We start from the raw sequence: 21,381 nt of genomic DNA, 5'->3' as shown, positions 1-21,381 counted from the left end.
GATTTTTATTTCATTTAAATAGATTGTTACTTCTATGGCTTGATCTTTGAGAGAAAACAAAGCTCAAGACCTTAAGGCTTCATTACATTAAAAAGTAATGTGCATGCACATGCCAATCCTATGCAGTCAGTGGCACTAAGGTATGTTCTGGAGCGGATGCCAAGCACAGTTCACTCTTCCATAAATCCCACCCCTGCATGAGCCACATTATTCAAGATAATGCCAGAAGCCTAGAAGAACAGTCTTACTATGATGATGGAAGTTTTGGTGGTGTAGATGTATCTGCTAATGCAGTCTGAGGAAATTCCATCCTGCTGGAAACAGCTGTTCCCCATACTTCTACAGTTCAGATTACATGAAATATTGTGGTATCCTTTGGAACACATCTTGAGACCTATAGAATGGCTCAGTTAAATGGTGTACCTGGCTTTAGCTGGGCTCTTGTTGCTACTGTATTCCAGGACTTTCTATTCTTCATGATCAACAAGGGAAGAACAACCTTTTCCCTGCAGGTGCTGCACACAGCATCTTGATTGTTCTGAACAGTGTGCTTTTTTTTTGTGCTAGTCTATGTCTAGCACTTAACTGATTCTGTTTAGAGTTTATGGTGGTAGAAATGGAGGAAAATGTGCTATACCTTTATATATGCACATCTAACTTTCTTCCCTTACGTTTTTGCAGATTCAAACAAATCTTGGAAATTCCTCTCTATAAAGAGTTGTTTAAACTTTTAAGGAGAAAATAGAGAAAATATTTTAAATTAATCTAGCGGTGATTTTTAGAATTCTTGTGAGAATGCATTGGGTAACAGGAAGCTTTGTTTCTGTTGGGTTAAAATAGGTAGTGTGCATTGCTGAGAGACATCATGAATATTGTATCATTAGCAATAATGGTACAGCACAACTCTCAATTGATTTAAATGAACTCTTTCAATCCCACCTTAAATCACATGTAAGAGCCTCTATAGAAATCTCTCTGTCTTTATAATGTGATAATGGTAATATGTATCGCTGAAGTTTCATTTTATTTCTTAGAGGACATTTTGCTCATTCTACTGGATGATTTTAAAAAACTAAACTTTATCTGGGTTTTTGTGAATGTTCAAGGTCACTGCCCACAAGAACATTTCAAATCTGAACAAACCTGAGTGAACAGGAGGAAGTCACATCAATATGGAACTGATTAAACTCCAGCTGCTGACAATCCATCAGGTTTGACCCATGCTGCTAGATTACAGCAGGATATGATGTTTGATGGTTGCAGTAATACATCCTCTTTCAAGCATGTGTTTCCAGAGTGGTTTGTTTTCATTATTGGAAACAAAATGCTGGTTCTACTTTTAAAGTTAGGTCTTAATTCATACAATAAAATGGTCAGAATTTTGATTAAGCCATAATTCAGCCTTTTTTTTGCAATTTTTTTTTGTTATATAATTGCATCAAACCAGTTATTTTTAATGCTTGAAGTTTTAATACTCCTTCTGAAAGACAAATGGGTTTTTTTTTATAGAAAAAATTCAGCTTAAAAGCAACCAAATAAACTTTTTTTTCCCCCAAAATTAAGACACTCACTCTCTTTTTTGCTCAAAAGTGAATGGCTGAAGAAACACATTGCTTTGAGTTTTATCTGCCTGTTTTGCAGGGTAGGTATTAGGTAGGGACCAAGATTTAAATTAGTGAAATGCCAGCTTAGAATATGTGATTAAAATTGACTTTAATAGTTGGTTTTCTAGGTTTTACATCAGCAAGGTTACTCTTTTAGCTTTAACTAGGATTTACTTGCTAAGCCAAGGATTATTTTTCTTCTGTTGTTGCCTCATCATATCTGGAGAGAGATCATTCATCAACTTGGTCAGTATTTAATCGCAGCAGAAATTTGAATTTTCAGGTGCTATTCTGCATCCTTGATCCAGGTCAAAACCAAATCATTGGCACAGATGATAAGGCTGATGATTACGTTTTGATGAAATATTGGCATTAACTAACACTAATTTAATTTTTATTGAGACTCATCCCTTTCTCCTCTCTGAATGTGTCTGTACAAACTTGAGCAGTATTTCAACCTGTGAGATGTAAGGAGAGTTGCATGTGAATTGAAGGTTTACATATGCAATGGTACCATGAAGTTGTCATACTTTTTTGCTTCGATTTTGTGGCTTGCATGGAAGTATGCAAAGTGTACTGCTGGGACAGACTTGCAGAGCTCCTGGTATAATACACCCATTGGACAGTATTTCAAGTTCACATACATTGAGTAGTCATAGGCTTAAGCAAATTCCACAGTTTCATAGCAGATGTGTCATACAGGTGTTTGACAGGTGCCACATGCTGATTCAGCTGTGTAACTGTTGTGTGCCTTGGTTTTGGCCAGGGTGACACTGGTGTGTAAATGAGCTTGTCTCATATTTCTTCAGCAGTGCAGAAGCACTGTGGAAATGGAATTCACTGCTACTATGTTGCTCACATTTGTGACAAGGTATCATTTGTTGTGGAAGATGAGATGAGAATGGCTGTGTCAGCGCTTCGAGGAGCATCTGAGTAAAACAGTATGTATGACAAGCTGAAACAGATGTCATCTGGTTGTTGGTGAGTAGGTAGAAGGTCATTGTTGTAATGATTCCACAATGTGACTCCAAGCAATGGAGCCCTGGAGAAGCCAGGACCTTATCTATATGCTTCCTGTGATTCCTCTTGAGCTCTCTAAACCACTTGTCTTGATTAAATCTATGTTAGTCAACGCACAAAATGTTATCCACACTTGTTAACATGCTTGTAAGGATGGGACTCCCAGAGACCTTAAAACATAGGGAAGAAAGTCTTTTTCCTGTGCAGTGCAAACCTAGTTTGAGCACATAAATTCCCCTTGTGAGATTCGGCTGCCCAAGAGCAAGAACATGAAACATTCCTCTTTTCTTTGGAGAAATTTCAGAACTATTATATTTTCCTGGAAGGATACCAGTCTTTGCACTGAATGGCCATACTGGATGATATGTAATATCTGTATGGCAAATATCCCTACTCTGAAAATTGCCGACTGAGTAGCAGAAGTTCTGAGTAAGAGTATCAGAAACTCGTTAAGAGGAAATCTTGCCACAGTTACCAAAGTATTAACCTATTTCTAGCAATCAGCATAGAGTCTTTCCATCAGTAATTCAAGGGCATTACTCCATCTATGCAGTCATTGTGCATAGTTTTCGGTTCTGTCATGACTCTGTCAACAGAATGGCTGACAGTTACTTTGCTTAACCCTGTTATCTAGTGAGTCATTGTTCGTCTGTAGATACTGTCTGCGTGTTTAGGTACCTAATTCAGTATCTCAGGAGGTGGTTGGTGCTTGTCAGGCTGTGTTAAGTAGGCAGGGTAAATTTCAACACTAACAGAGAAGTTGGGGTTCCCACCCCCGCCCCAGTTCTCTCTCCACTGACGTAGGCTAGCAACATTCAGCAAACAGCAGTTTCTGAAATAGGTTTCAACGTATGATGCCTGTTCCAGAAATGCCTTGGTGCATGTAAAACAGTGTTGCCATGGATAGTTGTTGTACATACTGTATTAAATGAATGCACAACAAAAAGTTTTCATTTGTTTTTTCTTCTGGGTTGTGGAGTATTATCATGAGAGCATGTTCCTTGAAGTCCTTGAATTCTTCCCATTTCTCCATGAGAAGGTTTTACTTTCTTCTGTGAATACTTTTGATATTCACATGCTGATGTCTGAGATAGATGTGTGGAGGTTGCATGTAGCTGTACGATGGCAATGTGTGTGTAGCCATGGAATCATCATTTGCAATACTGGTTAGGGTCAAATGTTTCCAGGTATCTGCTCCACTGTGTTGTTCACCATTTGCAGCTGGCTTTTGGTGGCCCCAGTTGGTGTGACAGCTATTGAATTGTTCCTAGCTGACAGCTGAATGAGCCAGGGGTGTCAAAAGATGCTGTTCCAAGTTTGTGGTTGAGAGCTTGTACACACTTGTGGTTTGCAGTTTAATAACCTTTGCAAAGTATTAGCTTCAGGGTTATGACATTTGTGAGCAAAGATAAACTGCATGGGTGTACTTGATGTGAGGGATCTGGCAGCAGTTACTTGACAGACATTTGACTGTAACTCCCTGCCTCCTCCACCAAAGTAAGAATCTTTTGCCAGCAGATTCTCAATTGAGGTTGTTGAGTGGGAAATTCTGCTGCAGCTTCACTTGAATATTGACTGTACTTTCATATTGGATTACTTTTATTGGCAGTTCCTATCCATGTTGTGGTTGTTTAAAGGTGAAATGACCTTTAGAATCAATCTGTGTTCAGCCTTTTGTGGTGAGGTAATTTTACTGATGTTTCTGGTTTTTCTGATTGTGGACTATCCCAAAAGGCTTACAATAAGATTTGCTTTCTTGTCAAATCATTTTTTGCTGTAGTGTTTGGGAGCTTTCTGTCTCTATGGTCTATTGCTGCGATATACAATGAGCACCTAAGGAAGCCAAACGGGACTCTTGGCCTTGGTACCCTTGAACTGATGAAGCTCTCTGAGCTGTTTCAGACAACAAATGAGCTACTAGTTATAAGAATCTCTCCTGTGTTATTTGATACTCAGAAAACTCTGGGGTGGGCTTGCTTCTGCTACTTGGAAGATCTGTCAAGTGGCAAAATTATCTAGAAATATTCTTAAAATAAGGGAGCAGGTGTCTGAGATTACTATCAAACATAACCAAAGGAGTCCCAGTGTAAAGGCTGTGTGCGTTTTCTCTTACATCATTTTGGTATTTCTTGACTACAAGCACAATTACGTGATTGGAATGCATCAGAGATGTACCAGGATGGTGCAAAAGTATCTTAGTTCAACGCAGTGTTGAGACAAGGTTATTATACCCTCAACACACTCAAGCAATCAGTCATGTGTGCAATAGAGTTGTTCTGAAATTTAACGTTTAACATAGTCCTGTTGCAGATGTCTAAATGTACTTGAGCACATTGCTAGGTGAGATAGCCAAAGAATCTGGCCTCTTACTTTAATGGGAATGAAACTGCAAAGAATAACTTTCTCCCTGTACACTAAAGAAAAGGTGCTTATTTGCATTAATTCTATTATTGTGGTACTTTTATAGAGTTCAAAAAAGGTCCTGACAAGATCTGTGTATATTCTGTTACCAGCTCTTCCATGTTGCCTATATCCTTATCAAGTTTGCAAACTCTCCTCGGCCAGATCTCTGGATCTTAGAAAGATCAGTGGACTTTGGAAGAACTTACACTCCCTGGCAGTATTTTGCTCGTAAGTATTAATCCTTGTGTCACTGCTCTTTTGTGGACAGGTTGCTTTAATCACTTGCTCAGTAGCAGCAAAATCAAACCATGGGGCTCGCTAAAGATTTCAACTACAGTGAAGACAGTGAATGATAAATACATTTCTCTTGTCTTAGCCACAATAAACTAGTGACAAGAGTGTATGAGTGTGATATTTTGAAAGTGTAACTCTGCAAATGAATATTTTTCTCTCTCTTGGAAATTTTTGTTTTGTTTTGTTTTGTATTGTTTATCTTGGGTTTTAGTTATGTCAGAACTGCAGTGTCCTTCATCCCATGGGACCCTGGAGTTTCTTGCAAAAATGCAAAGTCTTGGAGTACATATATAGCTTTTTTTTTTTTTTTATATGAGAAATACTGTGTCATGTCCTGTCAGGCACCTCTGAATTGCTTAGGAGGAGAAATGATTGGTTTTAGGAATTTCTATTTTTTTGTGCTGAGATGCACAATGGTTTTACTCTATTATGGAGGAGAATTTACCTGAAAGCACGGGGGATGTTTCTCACTCAGGTCATGTAAATTTGAACAATAATGCTTGTTTTCTCATATAAAATTAATTTTGTTCTTGCTTAACTAGACTCCAAAGCAGATTGCTTGGAACGCTTTGGAAAGGAAGCTAATCTTCCAGTGAGGAGGGACAGTGATATCCTTTGCACCACAGAGTACTCTCGCATTCTGCCTCTTGAAAATGGAGAGGTAAGTGCTTTTAGGAAAGTAATGTGTCATGCTGCAAGCAAACAGCATTGGCTTCTGAAGTTTGCTGGTTCAATGCAAACCTTGAACTGGATGTAAGTTTTCAGCTGTGACTGCTTGAGTCTACATGATTAAGTCTATAACCAAGGTGAGATTTTGGGAGGGTCACCTGACTCCTCCTAACTGTCATCATTCCTTATGGAGGTAGGGTCTGCTCAGAGCAATTATTGATCATAATTTAAGTACCTCTCTATAGCCATTTGCATCTGAAGGTCTTGAGTGCATTTTCTGAACAATTCCATTGTATGTGGCAGAACTTAGTGCACTAGAATTGCTCATGGTGTTAAAGGCTGTAGAAACAGGTATCCACCATTGAAGAATACATAGCTGTTTAAAAACAGAATGTATAAAACTGCTACAAGTTTATAATATAATACATGTGTTTGGAAAATGTTGCTCTGATTTTGGCCATTGTTCCTTACTAGACAGAACTGTGGCTTGTGTTACTTGAACAAATGTTAAACTCCTGGCTGTGCTGATGGCTCCTCCTGATACTCTTTTATGCTTGATGTGGTTAGAATCCAGATCTGAACTCCTCAGGAGTTATCCAGAGATTTGAGCATATGATTCTGGGGTTTCATTTTAAAATAGAATTTGTTTATTAACATGTCTGTAAAATATTCCTAATAAAATATTGTAAACAATTTCCACAGAACACTGCTGGTGCCAGCCCCTATTACATGCCATATGACTTTTCCTGAAGGAATTGTGCTGCAATCGGAACTGTCATCATTCCCTAGTTACATGCTCCAGAGTGTAGGAGCCGTTTAAGAATAGAAACCTGTTATCTAGATGGTTATAAATAAATGAAAGCTTTTACTAAGCCCTGTAGATACATACTGGATTGTTCATTTAATAGAGGTTCATGATTGCTAGGCTGCTGGCAGCTGTTTCTTTACAAAACAAAAAGATGTATTGGAGCCCTTGTTTTGGAAGTCAGATAAACCTGCTTTCATGTGAGGGGATTTTCTAAAGCAACACTGTGTACTTTCTTCCAAAAGACCATTAATATGCTTGCAGGCACTGGACCTGGTAACAATAATATTTTCCAGGAATGTTTGTGCCTTAGCCCAAAAATAAATGTGCTTTGGGAAAGAGCCAAAACCTGATGTTTTCATTCGGGCTAAACTCCCATTGACACTGTCAACTGTTAAAATAACTATCTGCAACTTAACCTATTGTTTTTCTCCTATTAAAACATGTACTTTTTTGTGTGTTGTACCTACTGTTTTCAAAACAGAGGCACTTTTTTTTTCCCCCTGATGTGCCATATGGGTAATAAGAATTCAGGAGGGTCCAAGACTCACCGCACTATTTTTCCCAATATCCTGGCTTCCATATGAAATGCCCAGTTGTTACTGCGCATATGTTCAGAAACAATAGTAAGTTTTTGGATTCTTTTATTAATCTTGCTCTGTGCCACTATTGACACTTACAGTTGATATATTTTAACAAAAGTGTGCTTACTTCTTTGTTAGATTGTAGTATCTTTGGTAAACGGCCGCCCTGGAGCAAAAAACTTCACTTATTCCCCTAGTCTTCGAGAATTCACAAAAGCAACAAACATCCGCCTTCATTTTCTCAGAACTAATACTCTTCTTGGACACTTGATATCCAAAGCTCAACGGGACCCCACTGTAACTCGTAGAGTAAGTACTGTTTCCATTGAGATGTGTGTATTCACTAATTGTATTCAGCATGTTAGAGACCAAAAAAGCGATGTGAATTTTTAAAGTTTGCAACATCCACACAATAAAATTTATAGTGAAGCACCTTTATATCCTCATGTTTTCTACAGGCTCATTTGAGACAAGAAGGTAACTGGGTCAGCACAGATTTATGGAGAGAAGTAATAATGAATAATTTTGTAACAGATCATCTTGGTTCTCTGTTTCCTAATATGCAAGGAAGTTGAGTGCATCATGGGAGCTGTGAAGAGCCAAAGTGGATATCTTCTAAACTATCTTATTCAGAACTGAGGAACTAAATATCCAACTTTATTTGACACTACTTTTCCTTATTTATTCAAAGAGGGATTTTCAGGAAACAGTACCCGAGTTTCTGAAGGAGCAGAAATCAAAAGCCATACTTGAAAGTTAGCCTTTTTCCTCAAATCATTGTGGATGATGCCTAGGTGTTTTCAGTGGATTTTGGGCTATCCAAGAGTTTGAAGGCCAAAGTTCCACTCCCATTCAGTGGGGAAATGTAAAGAAGTTCATCTTCCTCAAGGGAACACTGCATAAAAATTCATATACTTACAGAGATTTCAGACTTCATATTGCATTGCTATTTTTAACCTTTTCATTTAAAATGAAGATTCAGTAACAATTGGAGGAAACCCTGGGGTGAGGCACTGCACAAATGTGTGTGAAGGTTTCTGCACTGAAAAATATAATGCTGTTCCTGTTATTGGATAGCACTCCCATTAAGTGCCTTTATTGTCTTAAGTAAATTTTAAGATGTTGCACACAGGTACATGTAAATGCAGTATTTAGTTTACTTGGCAAGCAGCACAACTTTAGTCTAAATAACTTCTGATGTTTTCCTAGCAATGGGATGTAAGATAGATTAATGAATTGGCAATTGTTTTATTAAATTTTTAAAGGAGAGTGAAATTTTTTTATTGTAGAGACCTTCCAAGCCTAGGAAATAGTTAATAATCTAAGGAAAACTTCATGCTAAATTTATTAAGGAAACAGATGAAAACCAGACCAGTTCCATTCTCCTATCAGAGTAACTACCTGGCCTCCCTTGTTAATGGTTTGAGTTCATGAGACGCTGCACTATATAGAGTAGGTTTTATGTCACACTGTGTCAGTTTGGCCTATTGCTAGTTTGACTTGTTACTGGCCAAAACCAGTACAAGTACTGTTTGTAGTAAAGCATATATCTGCAAATCTGTATGAAACTATAGACTGTGATGTGAAGACTCTTGTGCCATAAACCACTGTCAAATTATGTTGGCGAGAGTCATGGTGATCACTTCTAGCTGTGCTGAAAACACTGAAAGGTTTTACTTGAAAGGTTTTACTTGGAAGTTTTACTTATAGTATAAAAATGGCACGCACAGTTAGAAATTAATGAATGTATTTGAAAAGAGACTTCAGAAGGAAAAAAACGTTTCCTATGTATATCCCACCTACTGTTCTTCACATGCCTAGAGCAAAGAGAACTAGTTGGTAAAGCTCTCTGCCTTGGGGAAGCATCTCATCTGTGCCAGGCAACTCCACTTACATAAAAACAGAAAATGTATATGCAACTGAAATGAATCACAGAATTACAGAATGGTTGAAGCTGAAACAGACTGCTGGAAGCCTTCAGGTCCAACCCCCCTGATCAGGCAGGGCTACCTAGAGCTGGTTGGCCAAGACTGTGTCTGGGCATCTTTTGAGTATCTCCAAAGATGGAATTTCCACAGCCTCCCTGGGCAACCTCTGTCAGTGCTCCATCACGCTTACAGTGAAAAAGTGTTTCCTGTTGTTCAGAGGGAACTTCATGTATTCCAGTTGGTGCCCATTGCCTCTGGTCCTGTCACTGGGCACTGCTGAGAGGAGCTTGCCTCTGTCCCCTTTGCACCCTCCCTTTAGGTATTTATATACAATGATAAGTTCCCTCGAGCCTTCTGTTCTCTAGGCTGAACAGTCCCAGCTCTTTCAGCATTTCTTCATAGGTGAGAATCCATCATCTTTGTGGCCCTTCCAGTATATTCATGTCTCTCTTGTACTAGGGAGCCCAGACTGGACACAGCATTCCAGGCGTGGCCTCACCAGTGCTGAGTAGAGGAGAAGCATCGCCACTGAGAGAGTCTGGACTTAGAGGGGATGTATTGTGAATAGGCTGCACACAGGAGATGTACCTGCATAGTGTTCTGTCTCCTTCTCTTCATCCTCCAGTGACTTTAAGTCTGACTCTTTAATTTTTCTGAAGGTGCATATCAAGATGCACAACCAGCTCTCTGTTCTGCCTGGATATAAGGAGACAAGGAAACAACTTCTGAGCTACAAAAATATATGCAGAAGTTACTGTGGCTCTGTATACACTAATGAGATTTTCACTGAGTTGAACCAATCAAATTTTTATCTTGTGTTGCCTGGATGCCTGCAAGGCATGAGGATGAGGTACTAAGTGATTCATCTTCATGTCACAGTCTCAAATCCATCTCGAGTCATGAGTGATTTTGACCAAGCTGGTGATTTTGGTCTTTTTCTAGTGTTTAATGGTAGTTTTTGACTGAATGGGGAAACTACGCTGTCCATACCAGCCTGTCCTGTTTGTTGACCTGACCACAGTCTTACAAACTGATAAGTTGACAGTACTTTACATCTCCACCCTCAAGCTGGCTTTGAACAAGCTTTGGGCTTGGGTACTGGTGCCTGTGTAGCTCCTGGGGAATGGAGAGCTACAGCCACATCCATTTGGTGTGAACTGCACAAGCCGGTTGCTGTCGGGCATCCTGTGAGTATTGACTTTGATTTGCTGGTAATTACAATGAGACATCAACATTAACAGAGGGTTGATTATTGTCTGCCTGATTCAGCTTTTTGTAAAGTTGTGCCCTTAAAGTTCTAATAAGCAAGATTTTGGCAAGCTGATGTTGATATTTCTGACATAATACAAGCAAGGAAATGCCTATACATACTTCTTGTGCTTGTTCCACAGTATTACTACAGCATAAAGGACATCAGTATCGGTGGTCGATGTGTTTGCCATGGCCATGCTGAAGTATGTAATGCAAAGAGTGCTGAAAACCAATATCAGTAAGTAAATGGAGCATAACATTATTTTGAGAAAAACAATACATGAATGTTTTCCAATGGCCTTTTTAATTATAGTATTATATAGTCTTACAGGGATTTTTTAATTATAGTAAAAAAAGTAGAATCTGATAATGGTTGACAAGAAAACATGTCAAACTACTGCAAAAAATAGAATAAAATAAATATAATAAAAAAGTCTTTACTTAGAATTTTCATTTTAATTGAAATATGAGTTTGGCATATTGAATAATTTCATGGAAACTCTTAGTTCCCTTTGGAAAACAGGAGTTGATATCACCTTCATACAGCAGAAATTAGAATTCCGACTCAGGAACAAAATCAGTGAACTTCATGGATGTATTGAGCATTATAACTGAGCTCAGCCAAGATCCAGTGGCTTTAGATCATTATTATAAAAAAATGAAAAAAACCAAGTGAACTATTCCTTTTCCTTGACAACTTTGTGATCTCCACACTGATTTCACAGGGAGTTAGATCAGGCTTCTTGGCTTGCCTGCTATAGGGAAGTGACTATGACTAATTAGGTTGTCTAAAACATGTTTTAAAAACTTGGTATAAAGCTCTCATCCATGATGGCATTAAAACAAACTTGTATCAGGACAATGCAATATTTTCAGTTGTGTTTTAATGAAGAGTAAGTGGGTGCGATGAGTGCCTTCATTCCAGATATCTGTGCTAGAGAAAAGTAAATAAAGAAGGTGAGAATCTAAAAATTTTATTGCCCTTCAGTATTAGACTACCCAGATAAGAGAGAAACATTGGAAAAGGCCTCTCCAGTCTCAAGGTCTTTGTTCCTCCTGGGGTTCAGTTACTATGTGTGATAGTAAGACCTAGCCCATAATTAGAGCCTGCTCTTTTAAGTAGGTTTTTCAGCTAAATAAAAAAACCTAAACAACTACATTTCCTTGATGAATAGTGCGCACTATTTTAAAAAAAATAAGATGAAGTTAGGATCTTGGTTTATTAAAAACACTGATAAAATTATTGAAAACAAAGCATAATGAAAAAATTATGAAGCTGTGCATATAAAGCTGATAAATATTTTGATTTACTGTAGGTCAAGAAGATTGAGTCTTTGAATGAAGCTAAAATAGCATACATCCCAAACTGTTATATATCATCTTGATTTAATATTCTAGGATAGTTTCATAATCCAGTCCATTGAATCCAATTAAAGATGTACTGTATAAGTAATCTGTTCTAATAAACTCATAATCACATGATTAAAGTAATCAATCTTGAAGAATTTTAGGAGAGTTCCAACATATTCCAACATGTTCTAGTATTGCTGATTGGCCTCTTTACATGTGAGCTTATATCCTGTCCTTTTCACACCATGTATAAATCTTGGACTGCAGTAAAATTAAGAGAAAAATTGTTATTAAAAAAATCAAGAAAGAAACTTTAAACCCAGCTTCATTAAGAGGCTTTCATTTCTGCAGGTTTCAATGTGAATGTCAGCATAACACTTGTGGGGAAACCTGTGATCACTGCTGCCCTGGATATAATCAGAAACAGTGGCAACCTGCAACAGCTGGGAGCACAAACATATGTGAACGTGAGTGGCCAAAAAGATACTGGGTTAAAAGGGGCATTGACAAGAGGGTAGGAATTAGCTGTAGCACACATGTTCATGGGACATAAATAGCACGCTGCATGTTTTAACACCTTTTTTGCTTTCCATATAGCAATAAATTGGTGAGACATTGGAACAGGTTGCCCACGGATGTGTGGTGGCAGTGTTCAAGGCCAGGCTGGATGAAGCCTTGTGCAACCTGGTCTAGTGAGGAGGTGTCCCGACTCATGGCAGGGAGGGTTGGGACTAGAGGATCTGTAAGGTCCATTCCAACCCCTAAATTCTATGATTCTATGATTCTATGAATAAGGAATAGATAATGAAGTGAATATTATTTATGTTCTTCTTTCTCATTAAACAGTGAAAATACTAATCTGTGTGAGAGTATGAAGTGAGAAAAGTGGAAGCCTTTTTCTAGTACATTAAGTCAACATCTCTGCGCAGTCATAGCTGTCTGCTAACAGACTGTGCATCCCTCCAGCAGAGCAGAGACTATAGGCATTTTGTACAACTTCATTGCCTCACCATCACGCAGCATCTTGGGGTTCATATTCCAGAGAGATTGCTCAAGGCTGCCACTGCCTGCAGGCGCTTGAGCTTCTCTCCATTTTCATGCTGGCAGTTGCCCCTCTATGTCAGTGGGCACAAATGCATTCCTGGTGGGGAGTGACAGCAGTTCCAAATTTGCACCTCTTCCCATGCCTGTAGTTGGGAGTTCAGAGTGTGTTAGCTCCACAGACTGAGTATTCAAGCTGGAGAAGCCCATTCATTTGCCTTTCTCCCACTTCTTGTGTGTTTTTGTTAATGAAAGCGATGGCATCGACCTTCTTTTGGCAATAGGTATCTACTGTCACATGTGGGTGTTTTGCATCCCTCTGGCCACAGACCAGGGAGTGTGGTTTAGAAAGTGTTGCCATCTCCGTGCACAACCGTTTCCTTTGTGTCTGGCCCAATTTATTTTTCTCATCTGTCTTTCCTGAGAGTTGCATAGCCAGTGGGTGCAAACGATTAGCAGGGGATCCTTATTTGAAAGTCAGAGATGCACCTATATAATTAGTCTGAGGAATAAAGAGATGACTTGTTTAATCAAAACTGCAGTACTAAGTCTTGGGAGGGGAGGGGGAGGTTGTATGTGATTAAAATGTTTGATAGGAGGGAGGCATGTTGAGACACAATCTTAGAACAATATTTGAATCCTCATTTAAATTCCCCTCTTTGAAAGGAAAACATTTTCTGCCAGAAAAGAGATAGACAAAGAACATAAATAATGTCATCTCTTTTAAAGAATGAGTTTATATAAGATCATCTACAAGATTCTGAGCCAAAACAACTTCATTTCTAACTGCCTCTGAAAAAATGTTCTTTTTGGTATGGATTGCTCCTAGCAGTTTGAGGTGATTTGTTGAGAGTGTTTGCCAGGTGCAGACCTCTTTTCCTGGCAGGCAGTAGTGAAGGAATTAAAGCAACCTCATTAAACTTTCCAGAAGCCTGAGATTCCTTGAGAGAAACTGATGAAAGAGGTCGGTAGGAGCTTGTAGGGATCAGCCCAACATTTTGCTGTGTTTCCTGGTTCTGTATGGGTCAGCAAATGGCCCAAAGTGGTGAAAAGGTGGTTGATAAGGTAGAATGAGTTTCTATTCCCCTGTGAACAAAAATGCTATTGCTATAACCAGAGCAAATAATTTCCCATTGCTGATAGAACATATAATTGTGATCTGTAGCTCACAGACGGTTTGGCCCTAGAGGCAGGGGAGCTTTTATTTACTTTGTAATTATGTATATATATAAAATATTCTCTTTTTTCCTTCTCTAACTTAATATCTTGAGCTAGCATCTCATTTATGCATTGTTTTATTTTCTTGAAGAATTACTTGAATAAAAAACCCAAAGATCTTCATAGGCTATTACAGCCTGGCCAGGGAACCCAGTCTTAACCTATCTGGTTCCTGTCAGCTGACCATAAGGGAACCTGGTGGCAGGGCATCCCCTCAGCTGTGTGGTTGAGAGTTTCTGAGAAGAGGTTTCCTTGTCCACAGCTGTTCAGATATAAAGACAGAGAAGATACAGAGAGTGATCCAGTTTCCCTTCTCTTGTCTGTATGATCATATAGCAAGGCATGGAGAATCAGTTGTCCTCCAGTTGTGCTCCCAGTTGTGTCAGGTACCTGGAATAGAGTTTGGAAGGATTACCTCCTATATGCTTCCCTCATAGTGAAGAAAGTAGGTCCAGGGCCCTTAACTTCTGTTTTGAGGTGCTTTGAAGAACCTAATGCCTTCCAGAGTATTGTATCCCCTGGTCCAAATGAAGGGAGGGTTTCCCTAAACATGAAGTAATAGCTTTGTCGAGTCAAAACTTCAGGAATTTCCTGGGAAGGTTTCCCTGGAGTGCTTACAAGCTTAACTAGCACCCAAATTCTTGGGAAAGCATTTTTTTGCTTCCTGCATTTTTTCTTAAGAACTTTTTAAGAACAACTTCCATTGTTCCTCTCCAGTGAGGAAGAAGATCAGATCAGAAAAAAAAAGACATGGGATAAGTTTATGGTAAAACCATGGCCATGCTCTTTGATTTATTCTGTCTGCTTGCCCTTATGGTTGATTACTACTCAGAATTATAGTTCTGGAAGATTTCAGTGAAGACAGGCATGACCAGTGGGAAGGGATTAGTTTTAACTAAGATGCGATACAAATAGCTGATCTGTAGGAAGCTGGATAAATTATCTTCTGGGTAAATCCATCACCCTTTGCTCTGGACCATTCTTCTGGAGCTCCCTAGTTCTGTGTTTATGCAGAACTAAAAAGTTTTGAGATGGTACAACTGTTGTCTCCTCTGATAAGCCTTAGAAGCACGTTTTCTTCACGTCTATATGACTGTACGATGTTTCTGGTATGAAAATCCTGTTGTTGATAAGTAAATTTGTGCCTTTGAGCATACTCCAACATCCCTGAGCTTATGTGCACGCAAAAAAATCTAAGCTTCTTTTTCACCTCTACTACATTAGTAAATTCCAGCATTATAAAGAAAGCTGACTTGGAATATTACTTTTTCAGCCTGCAATTGCCATGGACATGCCACTGATTGCTACTATGATGCTGATGTTGATCGGCGTCGAGAAAGCTTAAACATTCATGGGCATTATGAAGGTGGAGGAGTCTGCATTAACTGCCAGGTAAAAAGGTCATTTTGATCAGTTTAAAAAAATGACATTTGAAGGAGGGCTACCAAGTTGGAGCTGTGTCCACACCAATAGTTTTGGGGCTCACCAGCCTAGAAAGACGCATTTCCCTGGTGGTGTTACTTGTTCTCAAGGCATGGGAGAAGGTGCCTGAAAATAATTTACATTGTGCAATATTACTTGTTAATGTGTAAAAGACCCATACAAATTGTACTTATGCTCAGTCCTGTGTGATTCAAATAAAAGCACACAATGAAACAAGTAAATCAACTAAAAAATTTCCCTTTCCTGTTATTACAAACTCTGCTGTTATGCTGCTTAACAGAAGGAAGTAAAAATAACCAAATAAAATGCCAGCTCAGGACAGCTGGTTCCTTACTACAGCAAAATACAGAGGGCTCTCCCTCATCAGCAGAAGTAAAGGAGGATATAGACTATACCAAGATGGAAACATACAGGTATTGGAAAAGCACAGAGTAATAGAAGGGACCTCTGGAAATCATCTAGACTAGTGCTCCGCTCAAACCAAAGCTAGCTGCAAAATTATATCTGGTTGCACTGAGAAATACCCAGTTGAGTTCTGAAAATTTCCAAGGGTGCACATTACATGGACTCTGGGTAATCTTTTACAGCACTTAATCACGCACATGGTAAAGAGATTTTTGTTACTGTTCAGTAGGAATTTTCCCAGCTGCAACTTGTGACACTTGGCTCTTGTCCTTTTGCTGTCCATGTCTGAGGAGCTGGCTCTGTCTTTTGTGTAACCCCCTCTTAGGTAGAGGGAAACTGCCATTAGGCACCTCTACCCTCCTTGAACATCTCTTCTCTAAACCAGCCAAAGGCATTTGCTCAGTTTCTCCTAACACATCATGCAAACCCCACAAACTGTCTTGGAGACTCGGTTGGATTGAATCAACAGATGTAAATTTGGAATCAGACACTTTACACTGTATCTGTCATAAATGGATAACACATTCTTGGAAAAAGTGTCTCTCATCCTGAGTAACTTTTGTTCTACTCTGGCTAATTACTATAAGGAAAGACCATACAGGGCTCTGATCAGCTTGATCTAATCTTGGATTTATCTTTGCTTTGAGTGGGACCTGACCTCCTGAGGTCCCTGAGTTATTCATTGGTTCAGTTATCTCATGGTTAAATACACCCAGACTGATTTGGAAATCTGTCTTCCTTTTGTTGTCAAGTCATCTGATGTATGATGTGTGGTGACAAGCAGCTGACCAGAACGTTGCATTACAGGAAAATGATTATCGAGTCTATGCTCCTATGAAACCCATGCATCATGATTTATGTATTGTCATGCTCTGCATTTAAAAATAGAGGTCTATTTAAGCAACAACAATAAAATAGAAATATCAGGTTAAATTTATAGGGTATGTTTTCCATCTTATAGCCACGATATAATCAGATATTGTCCAAAAGGAAGTCAGAAGAGAGTAGAGTTATTTTTACTAGCCTGAGCAGTGGAAATGTTTTTTGTCTTCCAGTTGACATTTCTGTGCAGAACTTTAGTCATGCAGTCTAGTAGGATTGATCATTTTGGTCCTTACTGTCAGCTCTTTGTTCATGAATGAGCATTCCTTTTATATTGCTTACAGGGGATAAAAGAGCAAAATCAGTCAAAATCTATGAGTCCTGATTATATGACTGATATGAGTTGTTCATAACTAATTATGTGGAAGTTATGTTGGATTAAATGAATTGACCTAATGATCTATTTAATTTTTTTAATGAATGAAAAATATGGATATTAATTATTTTTTTTTTTACTTGTGCCGGGAAAAAAAAAGGTCTTAGGAATGGATGCTTGAACCAAGAAGTGATAGAATTGAAATGTTGCATTCAAAGATAGATTCAGTTTCTTTAGAGTGTGATAACAAGGGAGCTCTGGAAATCACATAGTCCAAGTCCCTACTGAAGAGCAGGTCTAATTAGATCAGGTTGCTCTGGGACTTGTTCATCCAAGCCTTGAGCACCTCCAAAGACTGGGATGCTGCAACCTCTCATTGCAACCTGTTTCAGTCTTTGACTGCCTTCATGATGATTTTTTTCCCTGATACCAAATTGAAATTTTCCATGTTCCAATTTGTGCCAGTTGTATCTCATCCTATTGCTGTACACCTCTGATAACAGCCTGGGTCCATTCTCTCTGTATTCTCAGATCAGGTAGCTGTAGATAGCAATAAATTCACACTTCTTAATGCTAAAGAAACCCAGTTGTCTCAGTGTCTTCTTGAATGTCATGTGCTTCAGTCCCTCATCATCTTGGTGGGTCTGCCCACAGTACCAGTCATCTTATCAGAGAGATCAATGAGATTGATTGGGCATACTTTGCCCTAGGCAAGATATGTTGAATATGTCCCATCACCTTCCTGTCCTTTGTGTGCCCTAAGAAAATTTGTTCACTTGATCTCCTTCCCCTTGAGCAATTGGCCCCCATTCTCACTGGCTTTTCTTTTGCTGCTGCTGTGCTCCTAGAAACCTTTCTTTTAGCATTTCACCTTCCTTGCTAGTTTTAACTCTAGCTAAGCTTCAACTTTCCTAATTCCACTCCTGCATGTTTGGGGAATGTCTTTGTATTGCCACCAAGTATCTTGTCCCTGCTTCCATCTTCCACATACATTTTTTTGAGTTTGAGATCAGTCAAGAGCTGCATAATTATCTGTGATGGCCTTCTACCATACTGGGAAAGAACTGTTCCTCTGTTAAGGAGGCTGTCCATGAGAATCAACTAGCTCTCTTGGTCCCCTTTTCCCTCCAGGGCAGTTTCACACGGGGTCTTGCCAAGCAGATATCTGAACAAGCCAAAATCTAATTTTCTGAAGCCCAGGACTGTAATTCTGCTATTTGTCTTGCTTACTAGTCTCAGAATCTTAAAATCCACAGTCTTGGGGTCACTGCAGCCAACACTGGCCTCAGCTTCACGTGTTCTTCCTTGTTAGTGGGTGTCAGGACAGAGCATCTCCCCTAAGTGATTCATGAACCTCTACATCAGAAATTGTCTTTGATGCATTCAGAATAACTTCTGGAATGTTTGCACCGTGCTGCATTGCCCTTCCAGAAGATACCAAGGTGATTAAAATTATCTGCGAGTACCAAAGCTTTCTCTAGTTCCCTAAAGAAGTCTTCACTTGCCTTCTGGTTCAGGTGGTCTAACACAGACATCTACTGCAGTATCAGCTGTGCTGGTCTGTCCTCTGATCCTTACTGTCAGGCTCTGCACAGGTTAATGATCTTGCCCCAAGTCTTAAGGAGAGGCCCAGGCACTCTCTCCAGACCCAGTCTTGGACAGTGACATCCTCCTCCTGAAGCTCTGTCTGGGCTGGGGCCTCTGATGTAGTCTCTAAAGAATGTGCAGTGTCCTTGGTGCCCTGCTCATGAAAGGCCCACCAGCCCCTCCAGTAAATGCTGCCTCCCTGCTGAGCCCTGAATTGCACCACTCCCTAAAGAGGAACTAAACAGCAAATGGGAGCTGGGGGAAACTGCTTTGTTTGCTCCAGAGAAAAGCTTCCTGCTCTGGTTCCCTGCTCATGTGCCTGTGAGTTTGCCAGGATGCCTTGTGACTGTGATGTACTCATCTGGTACTTGCCATAACTGCTGCATGCCCCTGCTGCCCCACTGCAGGAGAGAGCTTTACTGCACAAGTTGAAATACACTCAGGACTGTGTTCACAGGGCAGTTGCATATTTTTTCTGTAGTTCAAATTACTTAGGGTTTTTTTCTTCTGTGTGCCAAAAACATACTTACAGAGAAATGTACTTTTTCTGATGGAAACTCATAGAGTCATAGAATTTTAGGAGTTGGAATGGACCTTATAGATCATCTAGCCCCAACCCCCTGCCATGGGCAGGGACACCTCCCACTAGACCAGGTTGCTCAAGGCTTCATCCAACCTGGCTTTGAACACTGCCAGGGCTGGGGCATCCATTACCTCCCTGGGCAACCTGTTCTGTGCTGACCAGACTGATCAGGTTTTGGTTTATTTTGATATTGCTGATTTTACACATGGGGTATTAGAAAAATTAATATATACTATGAGGAAGAATCCATGATGCAGTTGCTTGAACACTATATACATTATGGTAAGAAAGTAACATGAAAACAGATAATCATGGAATAGAAAAAGATTATTTTTTTCCATAGATTTTTAGTAGTTCTTTTTGAAATAACGCTTTGAAGATATAATTCAGCTGCTTTATGCAAGAATACCATGATTCAGAAGCCTGTAAAGAATAGGTGGTTAAAGAACGCCACATGGTTAATACTGTCTTTATTGCAGTCATATTCCATTTTTTTCCTAATCCTGATTGCATTTTTTTTGCTGATCCTTTCTTAGCTGTATATAGAAACAGTGTAAAGGATGTTATTGTTTCTTAATTCTTCCAAGTTCCTCTTTTTATCTCATATTCTCCTTTTGTTTTATTTTGCACAGCATAACACAGCTGGTATTAACTGTGAGAAATGTGCAAAAGGTTACTATCGTCCTTACGGTGTCCCGGTGAGAGCTGCTGATGGCTGTATACGTGAGTCCTTCTCTGTGGAGTATCTTCTCGTGGTGGTGGCTTAGGTTTTTTTTAGATATAATAAAAACATAGGCTGCGTCTTTTGGGGAGGAAAAATGAAGAAGTGGCCAAAAGGTATTGGAGAGCAGCTGCAAATTACTTTCTGGGTTGCTTTAGACCTTTTAAATTATATTCTTCTCATATGAGCATAAAGCTTCAGACCAGCAGCAGGACATTAGGAAAAAGTAAACCAGAAAAGGCTAATAGGGAGAGAGGATCACGTAAGTCTGGGGTGCTGCTACACACCCCATAGTGAGGAGGACCTCAGGACCTCTAGGAGGCCACTCTCATCTCCTCTTCTCATGATCTTGCTTCTCTTGGCTCTCTGATGTGCATGCAAGATATCCTTTGTCTTTCGGACACTTAAAAAATGTATTCTATGGCTCAAAACGTCACAAGGATAGCTACTCTGATTTTATGCAGTGCTGAATCTATCGACTAGTAGGTGATGCAATTGAATAACTACTAACAGAACATTTTAAAAAGAATTGAGTATAGGTAAGAGATAAGGGTTGGATTACACACAGGCTGAAGGAGCCATGAGACTAGAGCTATGTTGTGTTTGGGTATTGAAATGAATGGGAAATCAACTGAGCCGTGGCCATAATGTTGCATGTGTTGTATAAGGGAAGGTGGATGGAGCATGGTGCCTTGTCTAGACCGTGGAGAGAGATGAGCGATTCCCACAGAGAAGGTAGATGCTGCAGTGCTGTAGAGTAACAACATGCAGCTTTCTGAATTTAGAAACACCTAAACACTAATAGCACAGGGCTTGCTTCTAAGGGATATGTTGGTGATATGAAGTACTTGGGATTTATGTACCAGCATGCAAATGTTAATTCCTTAAATAATGAGGCATTCGCAACTGCAAATATACTATTACAGTGCCATTGTGCACTGCTGGAGAAGGCAAATTAATTATTTTTTCAAAGAGTGGCTAATTTCTGATACTTACTTAGCCTGCAGTTGTAACTTGGAGCATGCAGAGGGCTGTGAGGAAGGGTCTGGCCGCTGCTTCTGTAAGCAGAATTTCCAGGGAGAAAACTGTGAACGCTGTGCCGATGGATTCTATGGTTATCCATTTTGTGTCTGTAAGTATACAAGTAAAAATGCCTCTTTTTCTGTATTTTAAATGTGCGTTAAAGAATTAACAATTTTAATTACATTTGACTTGGTTAAAAACGTCTGGCATTTCTGCTTCACGTTTACATGTTCTGATAAATCAGTTGTCATAGT

The 21,381-nt window shown here is 39.4% G+C and overlaps 1 protein-coding gene across 1 annotated transcript in view; it reads left to right on the top strand.

Annotated features, from left to right (window-relative positions):
* LAMA3 (laminin, alpha 3) overlaps positions 1-21,381 on the top strand; it is a gene marked incomplete at its 5' end in the record, with an annotated part of 108,484 nt that overhangs the window by 6,308 nt on the left and 80,795 nt on the right. The window contains 8 exons of the mRNA XM_009074074.1: positions 5,138-5,255; positions 5,864-5,982; positions 7,518-7,688; positions 10,699-10,796; positions 12,260-12,375; positions 15,441-15,559; positions 20,016-20,106; positions 21,105-21,236. Of these exons, the coding sequence (XP_009072322.1) occupies positions 5,138-5,255; positions 5,864-5,982; positions 7,518-7,688; positions 10,699-10,796; positions 12,260-12,375; positions 15,441-15,559; positions 20,016-20,106; positions 21,105-21,236 (964 nt within the window). The remainder of the gene's footprint in view (positions 1-5,137; positions 5,256-5,863; positions 5,983-7,517; positions 7,689-10,698; positions 10,797-12,259; positions 12,376-15,440; positions 15,560-20,015; positions 20,107-21,104; positions 21,237-21,381) is intronic.

This window comes from Acanthisitta chloris, unplaced genomic scaffold, assembly GCF_000695815.1.
Source record: "Acanthisitta chloris isolate BGI_N310 unplaced genomic scaffold, ASM69581v1 scaffold25014, whole genome shotgun sequence".
NCBI lineage: Eukaryota > Metazoa > Chordata > Aves > Passeriformes > Acanthisittidae > Acanthisitta > Acanthisitta chloris.
This window is presented reverse-complemented; position numbering and strand designations above follow the sequence as displayed.